The sequence below is a fragment of the Tetrao urogallus genome, assembly GCF_951394365.1.
Source record: "Tetrao urogallus genome assembly, chromosome: 8".
Taxonomy (NCBI): domain Eukaryota; kingdom Metazoa; phylum Chordata; class Aves; order Galliformes; family Phasianidae; genus Tetrao; species Tetrao urogallus.
This window is the reverse complement of record NC_136821.1, coordinates 4,787,136-4,810,878: the sequence shown is the minus strand read 5'-3', so window position 1 is coordinate 4,810,878 and position 23,743 is coordinate 4,787,136. Positions and strand designations below refer to the sequence as shown.

General features: G+C 35.4%; 1 protein-coding gene across 1 annotated transcript in view; it reads right to left on the bottom strand.

The window, feature by feature from the left end:
• The window catches only part of LRP1B (LDL receptor related protein 1B), a gene marked incomplete at both ends in the record, with an annotated part of 589,444 nt that overhangs the window by 196,775 nt on the left and 368,926 nt on the right, over nucleotides 1–23,743 (bottom strand). Inside the window, 4 exons of the mRNA XM_079539425.1 lie at nucleotides 2,941–3,177; nucleotides 5,183–5,326; nucleotides 7,220–7,391; nucleotides 9,705–9,927. Of these exons, the coding sequence (XP_079395551.1) occupies nucleotides 2,941–3,177; nucleotides 5,183–5,326; nucleotides 7,220–7,391; nucleotides 9,705–9,927 (776 nt within the window). The remainder of the gene's footprint in view (nucleotides 1–2,940; nucleotides 3,178–5,182; nucleotides 5,327–7,219; nucleotides 7,392–9,704; nucleotides 9,928–23,743) is intronic.

Below are 23,743 nucleotides of genomic sequence, written 5' to 3'. Positions count from 1 at the left end.
ATCAAGAGTTGAATAGTTCATTAAAAGAGAGTGAAAGTCTCTCTCAGTTAGCCAAATACAGCTCAGCCAAACACAGAGTATAAAAACTAATTGAAATTCACTTTTGTTTAACTATCTAAAAGCTTTGAATACATTCTTTACTTTTACTGTGGGTTGTTCTGCCACTCTAGCTAAACAAAATTGATTTCACTATTCTGAGCCAACTTTCTACAGGAAAGCCCTTTACACTTAAAAAGAATGAAGTAAAACAAAGGCCATTTTTTATCATCGTTCACTTGACAACTGGAAAATTAACATTTGTAATTCAAACCAGAATTTTATAGTCAACAGTAGTATGTGGGCTCCATACATATGGAATAGGCATGTAAGATATTTAAAAGCTTATATTTCTAAAGACAACATAAGACATATTTTAAAACTAATGTGGCAAATTGTAAGATATTATAAGCACAGCATGTAATTGGGTACATAATGGCCTAGGTCCATCAATGTCCATCAAATCATGTATCCTAGCATGGCCTAAAATAAAAGACATATGTAAAGTGATTTGGAAAAGTAAAAATAGTTACTTTTCCATATACCAACCAGCTAGATAGATCTCCAACACAGATACATAGATTACCTTAATCTTACTTCAACACAAAGCTAACCCTTGTAAACATTAGCAAGGATGGGAAAGTGAATAACAAAAAACTCTAAGGCCCACACAATATCAATGGGGCAAAGAAATGCTTTAAAAAACAAAAAGAAAGAACGAGTTCATCCTTATGGTATTCCAACTGAATAATAATTTAATCAGTTAAAAAAAAAATCTGCTTTGTTTCATTTTTCAACATAAAAAAAATTGATTTCAAAATAAGTTTGAAGCTTTAATTATAGCATTTTCTGTTGCTGATGAAAGTACACCACTTTTGCAGTTGTGCTGCCAACTCTAGGATTGGCTTTGCTGTGAGCTGTCTAACAGTTATCAATACTACACAGCAGTTTATTTTCCAAAGTGAAGAATAGGAAATCACAGCTGAAACTATATGGGAAATCAAACTCCAGCAGCATTAGGTGCTCAGCATTCTCAACTGCTAGTCAACAGCTCGTAGGATCAGGCTCTCACGTAGGCAAACCGTAATTATCTGAGTTACAGTGTTGTTCAAGCTAGCATATCTGTTCTTGCAAAACCTGATAGTCACAAAAAATGACAACTTCTAATCTGAGAAGTGACACCTACCGCAGATAGAGCTCCTTAGCAGCATGCTGTTCCCAGCAAATATTAAACCACCTACTGACACACCTGATTTTCTCTAGTAGCTTTCCACCAGAGAACGATTTAATCTATCCCTGCTGAGTTCTTGAGAGCTGACAAGAATAAAAAGCTGAGGTGATATGGCTGGAGGCCATATTAATTTTTTACATCATGAAACATACATTAACAAGTATTTTTTAAACATACTTTGAAGTTATAACTTCTCCAAGTTCTAACTAACAAGCTAAATTCCTAGGAAAGGAGTGGGGAGGGAGAATGACAATGATTTTTATTCATTTTAAGTATTAGGGATACCAATAATACACGATCAAACAATCCATAACTCCTCATAGTACTTGGGCATTTTGTTATGTTGTATTTATAAAACAACAAAAATTATAATTAAACATTACTTAGGAGAAGTTGCTGATTCAGTATGCATGTATATATATCTATATTTTTTCATGCTTGCATGTTTGACCAAGCTTAACCCGTCTGACACTTCCCAGCAAGGATGCTTTTTTTGCATTACCTTACAATGTTTAAGTCTATATACTATTCATTCCCTTCCTGTACTCTGCATTTGGATTACTTTGCTGTAAAATGAAATGTGCGTATTTTGGTTAAAGACTTTCAGCAGTAGAAGTGGAGCTTCTGTGATGCGTGTTATGTATTTCCCCATTCACAGTGAACTGAAATACACAATTGGCAGCTGAGCATTCATAAATTGCTTAGACACCCTTCCCTTATTAAGCAATCACAAAGCTTCTTATGGCTACTAGTGAAAGTACCTTTATGCACGCTGAGGTCTGCAGAGATCTTATACCAAAAAAAAGAGAACAATTTCATTGTAAATGGAAGCTAACTTCTCTGAGATAGCTGGATTAAAATGTAGGTTATGAATCATGAGGAAAGGCAACCCCTGCATTAAAGCAGTTGGGTTTTGTTTTTTTTTTTCCTTCTTGACTACTAGGAAACAATTACTGTAGGTAATTGTAGGTAACCTTCAACTGAGGTAAAGAACTACTGAAGCAGTATTTCATGAAATAGTTCTATGAAAGGAAAAGGTGAGTTGACAGATCGGAGCTTTAGTTAGTAAAAGAGCATTTAATACAAAGAGATGGAATGCTTGGCCAGTGAGAATCCATACAATGTGGTGGGAGGCATGGAAAGTAGAGAAGTGCTGATATTTTTTTCTAATTCCTATAATACATGGTAAAAAATATCTTTGCATTCTCAAAAAATGCTTAGGTTTTCCTACGGCTTCTCCAGGCAGGAGGGAAAATGCATCAGAGAAAACAATCCTAATCACCCAAATTATTATTATTATTACTATTGCTAGTGATTCTGCAGTACAAAAAGTCTTCCTCTGCCAACCTACTTGAACAGACTCCAGAAACCACACTGTGATTCAGGCTGTAGAGAAAAGTCTCATAACATTCTTAAGGATATGGGATAATTCAGTGAACTGTTACATTATGGATTCATCCCATCAACTGAAAGAATATAGTGGAGATAAAGAGTTACTCAGTGGCAAGTTATAGGCTAAGCAATCACCAAACAGCATCTCTGCACTTAAAAAAAAAAAATAGGAAGTTGTAAGAAAAAAAAAATATAACTCCAAGTTTGTACAAGGTCAAGTTTGGGTCTGCTTTCAAAGGGTAGATTACATAAAGTTTTAAATCTTCTGTTAGCATTCCTACCATCTTTGAGGATTGTTTCTCTCTCTGTGCCATCAATTTTCTGCCGACCAATTAGGAAACTGGTAGTATCAGCAAAGTAAATGTAATTGGTTTCTGCATGGAAATCCAGAGCACGAGGATTGACTAAGTTCTCTATAGGGATCATGTATTCATCAGATACTTTGGTATTCAGGTCCATTCCTCGTATTATTCCTGGGCGTCCCTTCCCGTAAAAAAGAAACAATTCATTCTTTGGTCCTGCAAAAGAAAGATTACAAACATAAACAAGTGATGTCGCCTAATCTTCTTTACAGTGAATAGAGTCACTGTTTAATGAACTGGCACAATTAGTAGGGGAGCAGAAGCATTATTCAATACCAAAAATTAAACTTTCATATATTCCAAAGGTATCTAAACTCAAGAAATCTAGCTAATTACATTACCTTCATTAAAATACAAATTACTTTGGTGAACTGCTTACATCTAATTATTTCTCTTCTGTAAAAGTTCAGACTGAAAAGAAATGCTAGATCACAGAATAACCTTACATCTAATGTGAAATGCATATATATATAGCATTGCAGACATTTAATTTTACAATTCATTAGGATCTATCCAGGTAATGTAGACCATGACTGAAGAAATCATTAGATCTAAAACGACTGTAAACTTCAGCAAATACAGAACACCATTTTATCTTTTTTCACCTGAAGTTTCTCAGAAGCAAGCAAAAGCTTATAGCAAATTACTTTCAAATGAAAGAAAGAATACAACAGATTGACATACTTATTTCTTTCATGCTGAGATACAAAACACGGATATCTGTATTTCCTTCTCAAGAGATTTTTACAGTTTCATTAAATAGCTTAATTACAAATAACTGAGATATACTAACAATATACTTTATGCTATAAATATCCTTAGATACTTCATTCTATAAATAGACCTCTTAAAATTCTCAAATATATTATTTTTCCTCAATGCTTCTTTACGTTCATTGGAGTTGCTAGTGAAAACAGTGACAAATTCATGTTCAAATGTATTTATCTTCCAGCATTTACCAATGGATTCAGTTGCATGCCTTTCACCTGAAATATATCATTTGATTAAGAAAAAAAAAAAGAACAAAAATAGAATTACAGAATGATTTAAATTGGAAGGGACCTTAAAAGCTATTTAATTCCAACTCCCTGCCATTAGCACAGATGCTTTCCACTTCACCAGGTTGCCCAAAGCCCCCAACCATCCTGGATGCTCGATGGAGCTTTTCTGAGCAGGCTAATCTCTCATAGTCCTCATAATAAAGAATGTCTTCCTTATATCTAACCTTTTGTTGTCCTATCACACATGTCCTCACAATAAGTGTTTCTACATCTTTCTTATGTATTGGAAGGCTGCAGCGAGGTCACCTTGGAGCCTTTTCTTCTCCTGGCTGAACAAGCCCAGCTCCCTTCATCCTTCATAGGAGAGGTGCTCTAACCCTTCACAACCCCTCTGGCCTCCTTCCAATCCTCAACAGAGTACTCCAAATAGAGCCTCATGAGGAAAGAGCAGAGGGGGACAATAATCTCTCTCACCCTACTGACTAGTCCTGGTTTGATGCAGCCCAGGATGCTGTTGGCCTTCTGGGCTGCAAAGCATACACTGCTAACTCAGAGTGAACTTTTCATCTACCAGAACCCCCAAGTTCTTCTCTGTAGGGCTGTGAGTCCAACTTCTCAAATCTGTCCATGTCCTTCTGTATGGCACCCCATCCTTCTGTCACATCAGCCATGCGTTTGTGGCAGATATAACCACAGTTACACACATCAATTCTCCTGCTGCAAAGTATTATCAGATGAAACTTGCTTGCCTTGTTTACATGAAGGGTCCATTTCTAAATATTAAGATGATTGTGTGGGTAGAAATGGATAATAACTGAAAGTATTAAACAGCATAGCAGCCCTCATGTATTGTCAGAATGCACAGTATATAGAAAAAACAGTAAAATTGACTAACATAGCTAATGATGATTTTTAGAACTCTTTAAACAGCATCCCATGTCTAAATTGTCACTTGTGTGAACTGATCCTAGTCAAGTAAAATCATTTTAAGTGAATAAAAGGAATATATGAATAAAGCATCAGGTAAATATGTTACAAAACAACATTACCTGAAAACAGACCATGTGATTTCTTTTGCTATTGATTACATGTTAGATAGCATGCAGAGCTAAGCCCTGAAATATTAGCAGCTGGCAAGCTCTCTGATTTTTATTACATACTTTTGCATGACCTGCCATCACTTCCCAAGATGAAGCCAGTCCTGCAGCGACAAGTCCGTGTTTTGTAGTTGCTGCTGAGCAGACAGATGTGTGAACATCCCCCTGGCATTCCATATGGGTCCACCTCACATGCATGGCTTCTGACTGCAGAGAGTGAAAAACAGCATGATTGAAATCCATTTGAAGTAGGATAATTATATGCTTCAGTGTGTAGAAAGTTTAGACATGAAAAAAAAAAAAAAAAAAAAAAAGGAATTTTCATCACGATCTTTCCCAAAATATAACAAGGTGATTTTAAAGATAATATTCAAGACAGACAAATTGGCATATCCAAAGGATCATCTTGTGGCTATCAACTCTAGGAGGTTATTGCTTTAATGAGATTCTGAAGTTATTTGCCAGGCAGCAATCTCCTGAGATAGCCAGATTTCTTTCCCTTTATTTTTGTTCAATTTATTTTATTGGTGAGTTTTGTTTTCTTTTTTTTTTTTGTTTTGAGAGCTGTCCCACCCCAGGTCACTATTTGTTCAACACTATTAGAAAGCATCTTTCTGTGGAAGACATCCATGCAGAAGCTAAAGAACAAGACAAGCCTTGTAGCACTTTCCCTGCATTTGAACTGCTGAAGAATTTAAAGAATTCCTTTCCCTTGATATAGTTTTAAATGCATAGCTCTAAATTAGCAGAATAGCTTGTCAAGTTAACTTTTTAAATTTTTTAAAGGTAATTCTGATCAGAAGACAAGATCTATCCTTTTACCTTACACTGGCCTACAACTGAACAACAGTATTTTAGCTCTTCTACTTCCCTTCAAGCTTTTTAGTTCTTTCGTAAAAGTAATCCAGAGGTTTAAGGTCGATATTGTTAGAGGTATACAGAATTTCCACCAAGTTCAGACAACCTTTCCAGCAAATCTTGACAAGCAACGAACATGCCCATTCAAAACAAAAGAAGCTGCAGAGTGAACAAAGGGCAGGAGGAACAGAGTAATTAGAGGAGGCAACACGAGATTACGCTGTGCTCACGTGTCGCCAATGTTCAAACTGAGTCCCTCAGGGATACGCAAGGGGGGCCTACAGTGAGGAGAAAGTCTTTGCTGCCTCTATCAGACACTAACATCTGCAAATCAGTGCCTTCAGCAATACAGTAAAATTAGTTCATCCAAACTCCACCGGTTTAGAGATCTTTTTCTTTTTTTTGAAACTTCTCTCAGAGCAGCCAGTGTGTTTAATAACATTGACATTTATCACCAGAATTGATGTGTTAGCTTTTTATAACCAGCAATCATCAAGAGGATTCTAGATTTTATTGCTAGAGTCATATCGAAATATGTTAATTGATAAAATATCACTGTAAGCATTTTGGATCTTGTTATCCTATAAATCATACTGATGTTCTGAGCGCAGAAAAAATAGGTGACTGGATCCACGATTCAAGTCGCACTGGACATCTGAAATTGATATTTTAACAAAAATTCTGAGTATTTAGAAGTTTCTAATTCCAGAATCAAATGGAGATTGAAGGCCAAAGATGGCATTTATTCAAGCAGGGGAAAAGTGAGTACCAATTCCCCCACTGTGCTGGCAGTTCAGCAGGCTAGCTGCCCAACTTCCATTCATTTTGGCAACCTCAAAGACTGAGGGAAGGAATTGTGAGTCCCTCCAGGTTTGTACTCTGTGTCAAAAGCAGATCCAGAGAAAGCAGGAATCTCCAAGGTCTGAGACCCAAGCAGGTGGGTGGTATTGGACACCTAACAATTCTGAGAGTGTTAAATCCCCAAAAGGCTGTATGCATGAAGTCAAAGAGCTCGCAAAGCAGAGCTCATTGGCAGCTCTCCAAGTTGAATGCTCAGGAATCAGTTGTAGGAGCTTAGGGAAGCAAGAAAACTGGCAGTGAAAGACACAGGAATCTAGGCAGATGAAGTTGTAGAAAATTTTGTAGCAGTGATAAGTTTTAACTGCATATTTCTATAAGAATGCTTCCTTGAAAACACACCCAACTGATAACTGGTTTTAGAATGAGGAATTTTCATCTCACCTGATGTTTGAGTTCTTTTCTGGTACACACGGACCTCCTTTGCATTTTCAAGTCTGGTAAGGGACCGAGCATCAGTGCCATTATATCTATTTATTTGCCAAATACTGAAGTTATCTGAATTAACTGCATATAAGTAGTTTTCAAATACTGTCAAACCACAGAGATGCCTAACCTGGAAAAGAGATGGAAACAATCATTATTTTAACTGAATATTTTTAGATATTCATTTAGGTATACATTTTATAAGCATCAAATAATAATGTCCAATGCGCAGATCAAACTGTACAACATAATTTGTGAATATACTGATAAAAATCAGTGAAAAAATGCAAACTACATCACAAACCTAGTTCCTATGTTTGTAATCATAGAATTGAGTTGAAAGGAACCTTTAAAGGTCACTCAGTCCAGTTCCGATGCAAATGAACAGGGATGTATAAAACTTTTCTAACCTTAAACAAGCAGGGAAAAAAATGCAAAATATTTACCACAAATCCATTCATTTATTCTTAAAATGCCATGGCTTCTCCATCTTTTCAATTAAAAACTCTTGCATGTTGTCTTAAATGCAACATAATACATTAGCATTAGCTAATGTTAATTAAAAATTAGTAACCATCATTAACATTAGCTAACATTAACTAATAAAATTAGTAAATACAGATAGTTTACAGGTTGATTACATGTATTTTTTCACTGTGACATAATGAAAGTGATGTCACCAGAGCAAGATATTACCACTGAATACATTTTATTTTTTTTTTTTTAAGTAACTAACTATAATGGTGCTCCTTTTGTGTTCTACCTTTGAATAACCTTTGAATCTGCCTATGGTCACACAGTACTGCTTAACCACAAGCAAGCTCTATTTTATTCATCTCTAATGTGTACAACTACACTGATTGAAAGTTACTTAAATACAGTTGGTTAATTAGCCAATGACAGCTCAAACATGATGTGTTTAATTATACAGAGGTTGTGCTTGATGTACGGATTTAGAAAATTCAAAATTGAGCAATTTTGAAAGCTGAGCAAGCTAAAGAGAATTTGTTGGCAAGTGTTCAGACATTTACAGGCTGAAATTCTTACTAGTGTAATCAATAAATTATTCACCACAGAGTATTTACTCAGCTCATTTACTCAGAAATTCAGACACACTCCACAAACCAAAACTAAAGATGATCCAAAAGCTGCTGTGCATCAAATATTTCAGTGGTTCCTGAAAACTATCTCAAGTTGACCAAATTTTCCATAATTTTCTGCTTTTAAGCAGTTAAAAATTAAATTAATAAATAAAATCAATGGCAGTATTTCACTAAGACCCAATAGGAATTCAATCCAACTATAGTAAAACCATAAATGGAAAAGAAAACAGACTTGATAATAACGATGAATCTGTACCAAATTTCTGGATTCTCCTCTGCATTAACTTTCTTTCTTCCCTGTTACCATTAGTACAAAGTTTAAAGCTTTATTATTTAACTCCCATAAGAAAATTGGAATATTTACAATTTTAACAGTGTGACTCTTTTTATAATGCAGAGTATAAAATCTTAGTTATTTTGGTAGTTTTTACTTCCACAGATTTTCTGCTACCTCACGCGTGAATGGAAATGTTTGTTACAAAGAATAGCCCTTTGAAAGCCACACAGGCTATCGATCAAAAAGCCTGTATCATTTGGAAACCATGACTTCTGCTATGCTTGTACTTAGGAAATAAACTTTAACCTGTGAAATTTGTTGAGAATAGTTTGCTGGCTATGTTAACAATTTGTCATTTGGTGATTGAGCAAAGAACTACAGCAGAACAAGTAAAATACTTGTTCTACATGCACATCCTGCACACCCTGTTTAACCTCAAGCAGAAACATGTATCCAAGGTATCCACACCAGTCCCTATAGTCTGACTAGCAACCAATAATGGTTTGATCACTGCAAACTTTCTTTTGATTTTCATGAGCCTTGCAATTGTGTAGAACTGCTAACTATTATTCTGCTCTCCAAACTGAAACAACGACAGCTTGATACAGTCCTGCTCAAAAGCTTCCAGACTCAGTGTTTGTATTTATGACGCTGAACATCTGGATCAATTAAGAAGAAAACATCACTACCATTCACAAAATATGACTTAAGGTCATTTTCATTGGTTTGAACAGGTGAATAACTTCTGCTGTTCTTCTGTTTCTTTAACATTCCTCCACCAGTTAATCTTCCCTTCCTGAATTGACAATATGTTCTTTAGTAATTTATTGCCTGGTATCTTCCCATTGCTCCATATTTTCCCTCCTAAAGTCTTCTACAATGGGAACTGAGACTTAAATGGTGCGTTGTTGAAGAAGAACTACAAGGAAGTTCATAGGTTGCAAAATGTGGCTAAACTGCAAATAAAACAAAACATGCAGTGGATCTTTTAAAGTTTATTGACATTATACATGTTTGTATATTGACATTATTACATTTTCGTATTTTTCAAATAAATACCTACTTGTCTCCCTTTTATGACTGTATGCCTCTTTCTCCCTTCATAGTCAACAACTTCCACATTATCCAGATAAATGTCAACCCAGTACACATATTTATTGATGAGGTCTAGTGCAAGAGCAGTTGGCTGTTCAATTTTAGAGTCTACTATCCATGTTCTGTTCATTCCATCCATGTCACATCTCTCAATCTTGGCAACATTCCCATAGTCTGTAAAGAAAAGCTTTCTGTGGAAAGAAAATAAGATGTTGTGAGTTTCAAAAGGTGCAAGCATAGCACAAAGCTCCCGGTGGCTCTTTGCAAAGCAGGATTTCTTTCCTTGTCATTTCAGAGACTAAATTTATTAATAGTCAACAGTGATTAACAAAGAACTTCACCATATCTTCTAAGAAATCCACAGCTACATATTTTCTTTGAGTAGAATATACAGAAACATACCTAAAGGAGCATGAATGCATTTTCATTATACCTCATATAGATCCTTGATGGAATAATCATTTTGTGTTGTGTTGGTTTGCTTGTTTTTGTGGTCAGTGTATACATGTATAGAGACTATAATGAAATCTTAAATATATCCACACAATCACTATTAAAAAAAGGCAAAGTAATTACAAATACTAAAGAGGGACAAATCCAGGAAGCACTTAGATGGTTTGGAGAACAATTCATTACATATAAGGTAAAGCAAATACGGTGATTCATAATATCACGTTTATGAAAATGTGTTTCTAAAGAAGATGTGCAATGCATCATTGTAGTGCATTTATAACATCTTCAGAGGCTGACTGGCACAGGACTACCAATTGAAAAAAAGTCTTTAAAAGATTTCCAGAAATTCAATGAGTCACTTCATCCAAGAATAAAGGGAAATTATTGAAGACTTAAAATTGCTACTAAATCTTCTCAACCCAAGCAATGATTAGTATTCAGTGGATTTACTAAACAAATCAATTCTGATTAACTTGACAATATTATAACAAGATTAACTATTTGTGATATTAAATCACATTTGCAAGCAAAGACCACCTTGCCATGACTTTAACATATTATAACAAATAATGCAATTCCAGACTCAATGCTACTAAAACTACCTTGAGAATCAGGATTTCATTTTGCAAATGAAGTGAATTATGTCCTCAATTATTACCATTACTGGTAATAACCCTACATCAACAGTACAAAAAACCTGATATATGCTCATGTTGAAGAACGGTAATTTATAGCCCTGTAACCTATTACAGAAATTCAGCATTCAGAAATATTAGGCTAGAAAGAATACATGATTGCTGTGTAGCGAAATAAGAACCACATCCTTCACTATTACCATATTTAGAATGGATTATTATTTATTTAATGTAGACAAAGAGTATTTCATATTAAAAAAAAAATATTAGAACATCAACCAAAATGTTGAAGGCATAAGAATTATTGGTAGCATAGATAGAGTAGCTGTAAAATGCTAAAATGAATTGATCACAGAATCATAAAACAGGGCTTGAGGAGAATTTGAAAGGTCACATAGTCCATCACCAGGTCATAAAGGCAGAGTAAACTTAACCTAACATATTACTGAGGGATAACTCCATTCCTGACAGAGAATCTGATTAATCAAAATCATTCTGAATTCCTGTCTTGTCCTTCATTGTAATTCCATACCACAGCTGCACTTTTAGAACATTTAAAAAAAAACCCACACACTTAACATTTAAATTCATTTAATCAAAATGTGCATGCTACAGATGATATGCAAAGCAAAAATTATGTCTGCAAAGCGAATGTTTTGTTTGGAATGAAAACAGCCAAATAAATTAATGAGAATATATGTGTGTGTGTATTTAATCAGCAGTAATAAGTCTAACAGCTATTACATTTAAAATAAGTTAAAACATTAGATGTCGATAATTTGAAGGGATCATATTTAGATTTATAGTAGAAATTTATATTTTAAGATTCAGTTATTCAAATCAAAGCTCATTTTGCAATCACAGAAGTTGTGCTGTTGCTGTGATCAAGCACACATGTACCTATATATATTTATGCAGATATATATAAACACACGTGTATGTTTATATAGGTCCTCATGCACACATACACAGAGGAGCTACAAAGACCCAAAGTTTGACTTCAGGCTGACTCTACTTGTTTGCTTAGCAAACATCATTCCTACGTAAGATTAATGGTTCTACGTGGTATAAGAAAAGACTAATATACAAAGTTAGAAATGATAATTACCTTCTACAATTATATTCACTTGCACGATTAGGAAAAAACTTTTACAAGTAAGTAACAAATGGGTACAGAAAAAAAACAGCTAATTTAAATAGTTTTTTTTCCCAGCTTTCAGGAATGGGGAAGGTATTTCTTTGTTTCCTAAATATCTGATTTCTATTAACATCATTTTTGTTAAGGAAAAATGTCTCCTGCGTAAATAATATACAAATTTTTAATTTTGAAAAATAATTATTCTTCTCCTGAAGACTGACAATAACATTAACTTTTAACGTAGAGGCAATAGACAGAGCAAGAAAGTAATCACCCAACTGTTGCCACACGATCAAAGCATAACGAAAGTTAGGAAGTTAGGAAAATTAGATGCTTTACCATCTAAATCTGAAACGCAAGTCTGCATTAAAATACTAACGGATTTTTATAGTAAGGCTTAGATCAGAATTGCATTTCTAACACATGAAGCTGACCCAAGGTTACACTATTTTTTCCTTTGCCTTGGGAGTTCTCAAGGATACACGGGTATTAATTTCAACTTAAGACTAATTCTGAAGCTCACAAATGAGGCTAGATTTGCCTTCTCATTTTCTGCAGAGGATGATGAAATCTTTATCAATTCACAGAGCTGTTTCAGCACAAATACTTACCATTTGCATTTCCCCGTACAATCCATGTACTATGCATTAGTACTGACCATGAGGTAGAGATCATTCCATGAGGGGCAAGGAGATCTGTGTTCATTACAGCCTTTATTTTCTGAGACTATCAATGAGGATGCTAGCTGGGGCAGATACAAAACTGCAAAATCTTTGGCATTAAATGGAATTTTTTTTTTTTTTTTTAGGCATGTTATTCTTTGGAGAGCTACAGACTTCACGCACAGAAAATTTGAATAATTTCCTAGCTCTTTAAAACTCTAAAAAACACATATTCTGTCAACTTTTAATTAATACCAAGATGGGCGATCTTCTTCAAGTATAGGTGCTTTGCAGGCACCAGATACTAACCTTTTTTCAAACTTGTCAGACTCATTATTTAGTTGTTTTGTCCCAGTGCTCATTCCAAGAGGCTCTGGCAGAATGGCTTATTCTAATGTTTATGAAACACAGAATCACCCAGGTTGGAAAAGATCTCTAAGATCATCCACTCCAACCATTCACTTATCACCAACATTTCCCGCTAAACCATGTTCCTCAGTACAACATCTAAACATTTCCTGAACACCTCCAGGAATCCACCACCCCCCTGGGCAGCTAATAACCACTCCAAAAAACAGTGAAGATTTCTCAAGACTACATCACAATTTACTAATTTCTACAGCACACTATGGCTTCAGCAGTTTTTCTTTTACCTGTTTTCCTTTCTAAATGTATTTCCTGATGGCAAGCACAATTTTCCACTGTCCACTGAGCAGCTAGAGCTAACCAAATAAAGTCAATCTTCTCATCTCATCAGACAGGTTCTTCATGACAACCTTCTTTGCAGTTATACAAGTTTTAGGTCAAGTTATTGACCACAGCATGGTCAGCACTGGATACACTGCTCTAGTGGAAAGCTCACTGGTATCTGTACAAAGTCATCGTAACTTCCCTGCATCTGATGGAGATTCATCCATCACTAAATGGCATTTGCTATTTTCACAGCTCTATTACACTGCTGATTTACGGCCATCCTATCACCAGCTATTACACGAATCTTCCTCCCTCTGCTGATTTCCCAGTTCTTAGCTTACTTTCTCTAGGCTATGAAACCCAATGCATTCCATAACTGAACAGTAAGTCTGAAAAACTGATGGTTGGATTTTTCCAGTCAAGAGTTTGGTTTCAGATAGGAAAGCATAGGAATTATTTCCTCATCTGATCAATAACATCCTTGTAATAATTCAAAATATCCTCAAATGAAAACCCCAAGAATGACAAACAGCAACAAAGCCACATTACAAATAAAACTTAATTTAAGCTTAATTAAGAATGCCACATGAGACAACAGCGAGCTTCCCAGTTCCAATACTAGTGGTCACAGACTCATCTCTTCTCTATCATTACTCTCCATGTTCCCAACTAGCTACGCGGGCCTCAGAAGACCTGCTGCTCTCTTCTGACAAAAGATATCTGTCCTCAATAGAAATTTCCTTTCAGACCCAGATAGTTACTTAGTTCATCTGTAAAACATTATATGCCTCCCTTACCATCCTTGTGTTCAGTTTTTATTCTCCCATTGGCTTCTCTTTATTGCTTACTTCTGTTTTCCAAGCTTTCAGTCACAACATTCATAATCCACCCATCTAATTAGCCTTGGAAGAAATGAGTTCTCCTTGCAAAGCTACATTTGGCCCGGTGGATGAGTGAAATCTATTATATTCTTATGCATCTAAGAAACCAAATAATGTGTAGCACAATCAGACAATTCTCAGGGGACAAAGTTTCACAATTCCACAACTCTTTTGGCAAAAAATAAAACTACTAATAAAAAAGAACAATACTACATGGTATAATGAAAAAATGGCTATTTTTTCCCTGGCAAATACAACTCTGCTTTACATTTGAGCACATTTATATGTAGTATTATTATTTTTCACTCATTATTCTCCTCAATTTTTAATTATTCTTTGTAATAGGAAAGAGATACACCTAATCATGCCCAGAAGCTCACACATCTCGTTGCCAGGCCCCAGACTCACTGACTTCACTGGATAACTTGAAGCCAGCCTGCTTCCAGTACTCATTGCTCTCCTAGCTCCCAAGCTGGCTCTTACACCTCAGGTGCTCCTTCAATTGATCTTTGGAAGACAAACATGTTATTGAGCCTCTTATGAGGAAAGCAAAGCACAATTTCAGAATTGCTTAGACAGGACAGATGTACTGAAAATAAACTATCAGGTATTTGTAGTATGCTGTGGTTTAAAACCAAATGAAAGAATGGAGAATAAACATAATTTAGTACAATATATATACAGAAACGTTGCTTTCTTAGACATTGCTACTGTGGTAGACCACAGCCATCCAGATTAAAGGAAAAGCATCGATGGCACACTTCAAGAGGAGGTGAGAGTAGAAAATGCAGTATTCAGATTTCAGAAATTACATTGAAAGGATCATTACCAAGATAGAGAACTATTCAGGATATCCTGATGGTATTGGTAGAAATCTTGTGCAGTGGAAAAAGAAGTAAACATATGCTTTGGTGTGTATGAATGATGCCAAGGTAGAAACTTTTTTCTAATTCAGAGAATAGATTATGGTGTGGGAAAAATTCAGAACTGATGTTGTAGAAATGGGATGAAAATTAATAACAAAATAAGTATTTAAATAAGCATTTAAATTATGAAGTATTTAATAAGTATTTTAAAAAAAAACTGCTTAAGAATTAATGAGAATACCTCTGACACTGAGTGGAAGCAGCCAGATACACTACAGCACACAGTATAAATACAGCAAGATAAACTATATAATTGAACTTGCACATTGGCTATATATAATTAAATATGTAATAATTGAAATCATACGAATAATGACAAAACAAGCAACTTTCTTTGGAGGAGATGAAAAACAGCTAATAAATTAAGAGTGCCTGAAAGCATCTATGGGATGGTCCACTCATACACAAACTTTGTAGTGTCAGTCTATTTACTGAATTATCAGCAGAGGACAGATATGAAATCTTGTATCTGATTTCTACTGCATTTAATCTAAATGAAGATTATTTGATATAATTTAAATTGCATTTAATTAATAGTATGTCTTATAGCATGGTCCAGGAACATTTTCCTCTCTGTTAATATTTTGATTGATTTCTGAGTTTAGTAGTTTTCTTTACCTACACATGAAGCAAAATAAGTCAACCACACTGACTTAACACATTTTTGGTGGTAAACTGGCCATGACCCTTAGCATACCAGACACATTAAGGTACTTGGGGAATATGATTTGGCCATAAGCTAGATGATCTTTATAGTCTTTTTCAACCCCAGGCCATTCTGTGATTCTATGATACACAATATTTAAAACAGCTGTGACATATGGGACAAAAGGTCCTTCCTCCCTAAGATAGGAAGGCAAGACACTTTGTTTTGGGGTCTTTTTCCTCCCACCTTTCTAGCACAATATAGCATCCATCGTGATAACAATAACTTCCCCTTGAAAATTATTGGTGTATTAGATGGGCTAAAAACCAGAAGGCTCTCTAGAGACATGTTTTAACTTCATAGCTGTTTTAGGAAGGAAGTGATGGAAGTGATAGGTGAATGTTTCAAAGGCTTTATAGTAGTGAAATTTCATTACAGCTCCTTTGTGATTTCTGTAATGTAAGGGTGGACATATGTTGAAAATGTTCCCAATATTCTAAACTCCTGGTAATGAGTGAAAATTGTAAAATAATAAAATGATATTTTCGCATAGAGAACTGTGGATTTAGCACCACACAGAGAAAAGCAAAGAGCTGTGCCTTAGAAAAAAAAAAAAAAGTCAGTTAGACAGCTTATTCTCACTGCACAGAGCCTAGCTCAAATACACCATTTGTTTCACAAAAGAATATAGGCAAAACCAGCCAAAGCGAAACCAGAAGCTGTAGAGGGAACATTTGTAAGAAAATAATGCTTTTTTTTTTTTTTTTTTTTTAAACACAGAAGTCAACTGTTTAAACAAAGGTTTTCTGATTTGCAGTAAGATAGGCAGCACTGCGAGTAGGGAAGAGAGTAAGAAATTGTGAATTTAAGTATGGATTAAAAAGAACCATATTTGGCTCCCTGCTAAAGTAGCTACAAATTGTCTGTTGTACTTCTTAATAAGCAGAGCAACACAATCCAGGAGAAGAGTTCTGTAACTATTTTCTTCCTGCTAAAATTGTCTATCTTTGCTAAGAGAAAACCAAACTTATTTCCACTGTCAGGAAAGAAAACAAAACACATTTACATAATTTCCTTAGAGACACAGAAATAAGCATGCTCAGAAACATTATAAAGCAAATGGAATACCATAATTCAGGACAGTGATTTATTACACTGATTCAATTGTATGCTCTCCTATTGTTTAAGCTTATCAAAGCAAAATCCTGTGAAGAATTTATCATTCTTGAACCTTTCCACTTTTGAGGGAATAAAAGCCTTCACAGAATCATAGGATCACCAAGGTTGGAAAAGACCTTAAGATCATCTAGTCCAGCCATCCACCCACCTCTAATATCTCCCCACTAAACCATGTCCCCTAGTCCATTCATTCCTTTTGTCTTAGGGATGGCAATTAAGCATATGTAATGCTTTCTGGAAGTATTAATGACCCTTAAATGTTTTGTCTCTTCCCTTTTTCACCAAAATAAGCTCGCTCTTCAGCATGGTAACCAAAAAGGGCTCTCCAAACCACCATTTCTGGGTACAGTAGGAATAGAATATGACAGTAGGATAGAAAGATAACCATACAACTTACAATCTCTTCACACAATTTCTGTTTTCTTTCACAAGCTCTTCACAATCAAAGCAAATAGGTAGGAAACCCATACACACTCTAATAAAATATTTATCTTGCTTAATATGAGTGTTTCTGTTTTTACAGAACAGTACATACCAAACCAAAAATATTTGGCATGTGGGCTTCTCCATATTCAGAAAATGTGTATTAACACTCAAATCATGCTCTTAGATGTACTTAAATTTATAACTAGAAAGAACACAATGATGAACATATAGATCTTGGATTTTCCTTGTAATTACATCAGAGGACAATTTAATATATTTTATCAGATATACAACGTGGAGTGAAATAATTTCAAAGAATATAAAAATTATGTTCCTTCATTGGAAACTCATGGTCCATCATATTCTTCAAAATCAAGTAGAGATTTTTTAAAGCGTAATATTTATGGTATTCTTCTCTGAATGATTTCTTCAATAATGGGATGGTGCATCTTCACCATTTAAAATATCTACAAGAACACAAGTACCTATCAGAATAAGCACATTGACAGAGTTATTTTCAAAGGCTTAATTACGATTGTAATGAAGTTTTCTCATAGTAATAACAAAAAAGCTCAAGACCAGTTTTCTCCTAAACTTAATAAACATTTTCCTTTTTGCAGAAAAAATAAACATCAAAAATCACTTTTTAATAAACATTTTCCTTTTTGCAGAAAAAAATAAACATCAAAAATCACTTTCTAAAAATAGGATTTTGGAAAAAAGAACACAGGAAAATCATTAGTTGTTCAGAACTTGCAGAAAAAAATAAAAATAAAAATAAAAAGGAAGAACCCTGAAAGTGTGTTTGATTTCCATCCTAACAAAATTCAGGCTAACGGGAAAACAATCAGACTACTGGCCTGCAGCTAAGTGGACTAAATTAGTACAGCAAGAGCAGTAGCATAGCCAGCTTTTTAAAGTTATACAGACAGTATATATACAGACAGTAGCGGGCAATTTGGGAGATAATTCCTGAAACTAAACCCACTTCTCAAATGACTCTTTCAGTCCAGTTTTAGAAATTTTAGTTATGAAATTTTTGGCACTATGAAATGCAACAACAAAGCCATTCAGTTTGTTGGAGAGATAAAATTATGCTTTGTACATCACCTACACCCATCACTGTAGATTTCTATGTTAAATTAAACAAGCTTTGTTTTCAAATTTGAGGTTTCTGACCACCAACTTTTCCTATTTACATTAGAGTTATTAAGAATGAAAAAGGCATCATTTTTACAATAGTAATTTATTTAAGTATTTATTATTAACGTGAAAAGTAATTTTTAACAGTTCTTTCTCCTTGATATTTTGTGACCTATGCCAATCTAAATGTCACTAATAGCTGGCATTTGAGATCCTGTCTCATCTATCTCTTACACAAAATGCTACAATAATCATCATTATAGAGGATTATATGAAACTAATCAAAAATTCACTTTTTGCAAGCTTTAGAAATCTCAGGGCTCCTCCTTTGCATGCAGATTTGATGAAAGGCTAGGCTTATATTCAGAGGTGTAGGTCCCAGAAGCGTCAGACCCCAGCTTTTAAAAAAAATGATTTAAGGTAATGATAAATTAGCAGTCAACAGGAAGGATGAGTATTTCTTCTCATCAACAAATTCAAGGATGGAAATTGTATCTGTGCTATTAAACCCAATTAACTATTTCTTATCTCTGGAAATCACAAAGGTGTAGACTGTTGGAAGCTGACAGCCTTGATGTGGGAGCTACAACCGTGTGCTTGTTTTACTCTTACTTCATGATCTAAGCATTCTTTCACTACATTTATGAGAAGACAACTAGAATGCTGTGCTGATGAGATTGCAGCAATATGTTCTTTGATACCACTTGTCCTCAAAGCTCCTGATTTAAAGTATAAAATATAATCCATGACATCAAAGGGGAAAATCTCAGATGAAAACATATACCATGTTGTACAATAAATAAATACACAAAAATTGACTTAAATACAGTCCTTGAAAAAGAGGAATCTGATGAGGTTTAAAAAGAGCAAATGTAGAGTCCTGTATGTAGGGAGGAGCAACAACAGGCATCAGTACAGGTTAGAGGATGACCTGCTGGAGAGGAGCTCTGCTGAGAAGGACCTGAATGTTTTGGTGGACAACAGGTTGGCCATGAACCAGCAATATAATCTTCTGGCCAAGAAGGCCAATGGCATCCTAGGGTGCCTTGGGCACAGCAAGCAGGCTGAGAGGTGATCCTCCTCCTCTACCTTGTCGAGGTGAGGCCACATTTAGAATACCATGTCTAGTTCAAAGAAGCCAGGAATTTCCTAGAAGGAGTCCAGCAGAGGGCCACAAAAATGAGAAATGGCCTGGAGCATCTCCTGTATGAGTAAAGGCTTAGCAATCTCCATTTGCTCAGCCTGGGAAAAAGACTGAGAGGGATCTGATTAATGTTATAAATACCTAAAGGAAGGTGGGAGGCAAATGGATGAGGTCAGGCTCTTCTCAATGGTGCATAACGATAGGAAAAGGAGAAATGGCCTAAAAATTATCACAGTTAGTTCCATACTAACATGCAGAATAACTCCCTTACAGTAAGGGTGACAGACCACTGGAACAGGTTGCCCAGAAGGGTTTGGAAGACTCTTTCTATGGAAATGCATATAGCCACTCAGCAAAGCACAGAAAACAAGAGACAATCTGCATTTGACAGAGCTGATCCTCCACATGCAGCTTCCTAGTGTGACTAAGCAGTGAACATCACAGTTTAGGGAACTACTCTGATCTAATTGAGGACCCCACTCTGTAGGCAGCAATGAGGAGGCACTTAGTGCTCACCGAGAAAATATGCACCTATGCTATTATAACAACAGAATTATTCTGATATAATACTTATGTATTTCTTTTTATAAATTGTCCTTTCTTTTTCTTAAGTAATAAACTAATTTATTCTAATGCGAACAGACATTCTACTGGAAAAATTTGTTCAGACACTGTCACTCTTTGCAAGTCTTGTTAAGCACAGCTTAATACATCTCTGCACTACAGATTCTTAGCTAGCATATTTTTTTATCAGCCATTACAGAATTGCTTGATGCCAGGTAACCTCTTCACCTTTGACAACATGTAAAGAAAAACAGGCAGTCCAACTTACTCATTAACTGCCAATGAAGCAAGTCATTTTGCTCCCAGAATTGCATTTACAAGTCAAATTAAAAACAAGGAATGATCTGAAATAAGGATCACAAACAAGGAATTAAATAAGATAATCCACCTTTGTATTATGATATCAGAAAGTAAACAGTCATAGTACTTCTAATGAAGAACTTAGATATTTCTACATTTCTTGCTCTTTTTGTTTCACTAACATTTAGTCATCATATACTTATAAATTTTAGGCATAATTCATCACTTCATGCAGCTGCTTAGATATTGGAATCTTCAGTACTGTCTTTTTTCTCAACGAAGCCATGATAAGAAAGGAGGTTTTTTGGGAGGGGTCATGAGTTTTTCATTAATTTTGAATTCACTGGAATGACTAAGTACACATACCTTCTGAAAGCAGCATTATTCTCATTTTTAACAACTTTACTGCCTATGATAGTGACCATTCAAAATACTTTTTTTTTTCTCCTGAGAATCTGCAGTCAGATATAGTTTGCATTCAATATTTTACAGTCAAGTCTTCCCTGACAATTTTCAGCAGAGATCAAATGAATCTTTATTAATCTTTCTTGAGCTTCATATTCAGCAAGCTAGCATATTGGTACCAATTATATAAACTATATTCAGACAAGAATTATTGGATGACTCTAGGATACGGCTTATTCACTAATGACCCTTTACATAAATGGGTGGGGAAACTGCTTTTCATTTGTAATGCATTAATAATGATTTGATAGACAAAGGTCAGAAAACCCACACTCCACTCATGCATTTGTAAATGCTAAGCTATGAAGCTTTCATTTTGGAAAAGGATAATGACTTACAGTACTGCAAAATTCTGATCATTTCACAGGTAGAATAACAAGTAATTCAATTTACATTGATTTTTTAACTATTCTTTAACTATTTAAGTAAAATATGATATTAAACCCTTACCCAAACATATATATTATCACAGCACTGATATTAACATTATCCAGTCAGAGGTAAATTTGATGGATTTATAATCTCCTGAAAATAGGAGAATCTTCATAATGTCATCTCCCCTCAGGAAGAAAAAAAAGTTATTTTTCTTCATACTGATTGTCCAGTCTGACAAAAAATGTTACATGTATCTTGCAGTAAGAACAGGAACAATCAAATTAAAGACAATCTTGCAGCAGCTTCAGTCAACACCACTGGTAGGGAATAGCTGTTGTGGTTAGAGATATCCATCTTTCCCAATGAATGCAGCAACTTACCCTGTGCTGGCCTAGAGTTTTTGGCATGTGAATATGAAGTGCATGATACCTCTAGGCTGGCAGACAGCTCAGCTCAATAGTGCCTCATAGGTCACACTTACTAGTTCTCCAAAGAGCAGCAGGGAACAGTAGTATGTTCAGTTGGAAGAAGCTCCAAAAAAGTCACAAACCGTGACTGAATTCACAAAACAGAAAACTGAAAGCCATCTCACTACTTTAACAGACTAGCTTAGGTTGGAAGGCATCTCAAAAAATGTATAGTTTTTCCCATTCCCCTTCCACAGGCAGGGTTGCCAGCCACTAAATCAGGTTGCCCAGGACCCCCAATTCAGAATGGCCTTGATCACCTCCAGGGATAAAGCACCCACAGCTCCTCCAGGTTCTAGTATCTCAACATCTTTTCAGTGCAAAATTTCAGCGTGACATCTAATCTAAATCTCCTGTCTTTCAGCTTGAAGCTGTTCCCCTTGTCCTATCACTCTCTCCACAGGCTCCATCTAGTCTGCTTCCTGACTGCTCTTCTGATACATATGAAATGTAGCCACCTAAGAGCAGCACTCTGAAGAATAATGGGAAGAGGCATAGATTTGGAGGGAAGGAGAAGAAAAAGAAATTTAAAAAAATCAGAGTACCCAGGTGATACCTGCATACATAACTTCTGTCATAATCCTTTCAAACACCAACCTATCCTAAATGGATTTAAAGAGGAAGATGATTCCAGAATATAACTAAATTAGAAAAAAAAAGGCAGAGACAACTGCAGAAGTATGAAATAAAAAAAAGCATTTCTTGCCAGCTATAGGATTATATCAACACTCAAAGTAATTTCAATCTAGTAATCTATGTAGGCATGAACTGATGCATTGATAGCTGAGCTGTTCGTGTTACCTTACAAACTTAAACATCAATGCTAAAAAAAACCTCCACACAAAAAACCTGACAGTTATAGCTCTTGTCATCAGAAATAAATGAAAAAATGAGATTGCTAATGAGATGCATTTATGAAGCATCCCCATTCAGTCTCACGGGCTTCTGTAAATGCATCATGGTCATTAAGTCACACTGAACAGTACTCCTTCAGAACAGCTTGAGGAAAAAATTCCCTTTCAGGCAAACAACTTCTCAAGTCTGAAAGCATATTATCTCAGTGTGCCTATGTGGCACGAAATTTTAACTTCCTTATGTTAAAATAAAGTTGATGCAGAACAATATCAGAATCGGTTTTAGGGAACGGGGCCAGGAAGGTTTTTGTTTGCTTGAATGCAAATAGTCTACAGGCATAACTAACAAGATACATTTCAAGCCTATTCATGTTATATTTATACATTATTTTATTTGCCATCAGAAAAATAATGAATATCTACTTTGCACATTAATTGCAAAGGCAGTTAATTTACTCTAATCAGCTTGAGGTGAAAGGAGCACAAATTACCTTGAGGCTCCCCCCCACCCCATTTTGTTTCAATGTAATTGTCCTTCTCTGACGAAACCCCAGTGAATAACCTTACAGCCTCCAGTGCTATTATAATCAAGTTTCTTGCTGCTGTCTGTGACAAGGTGGAAGACAGCCTGGGTTTGAACATACCAAACACCTCTGGCTCCAAAACAGCCATTTCCTTTCTTACCTTATTAAAAGATGTGTTCCTTGTCTTTTTGCATTTTATTCCTAAAGAAGGCAAAGACCAGGGCAGCAAAGCTACTACTTTATGCTCTCTAAAGGTGTTGAAATCTTCAGCAATGAGTAATTGCTTCTATAAGCCTGCTTCTTACTGGTACCTGAATGTGTATGTGTATCAAAGTATGGTGTAGAGCGTGAGCAGCATTGATAATCAGCACAGATGATTGCATAGTACCCAAATCCCACTGAAAACTATGGCAAAACAAAGGATCAACTCCTGGGAATTAGTTATGCAGTTCCTTTAGAAAATCCTGATTGCTTTGTTCCTATGTCTAAACTTTGAAACGCAGTCTTCGTTGCTGGGAAGTCAGAATCAAAC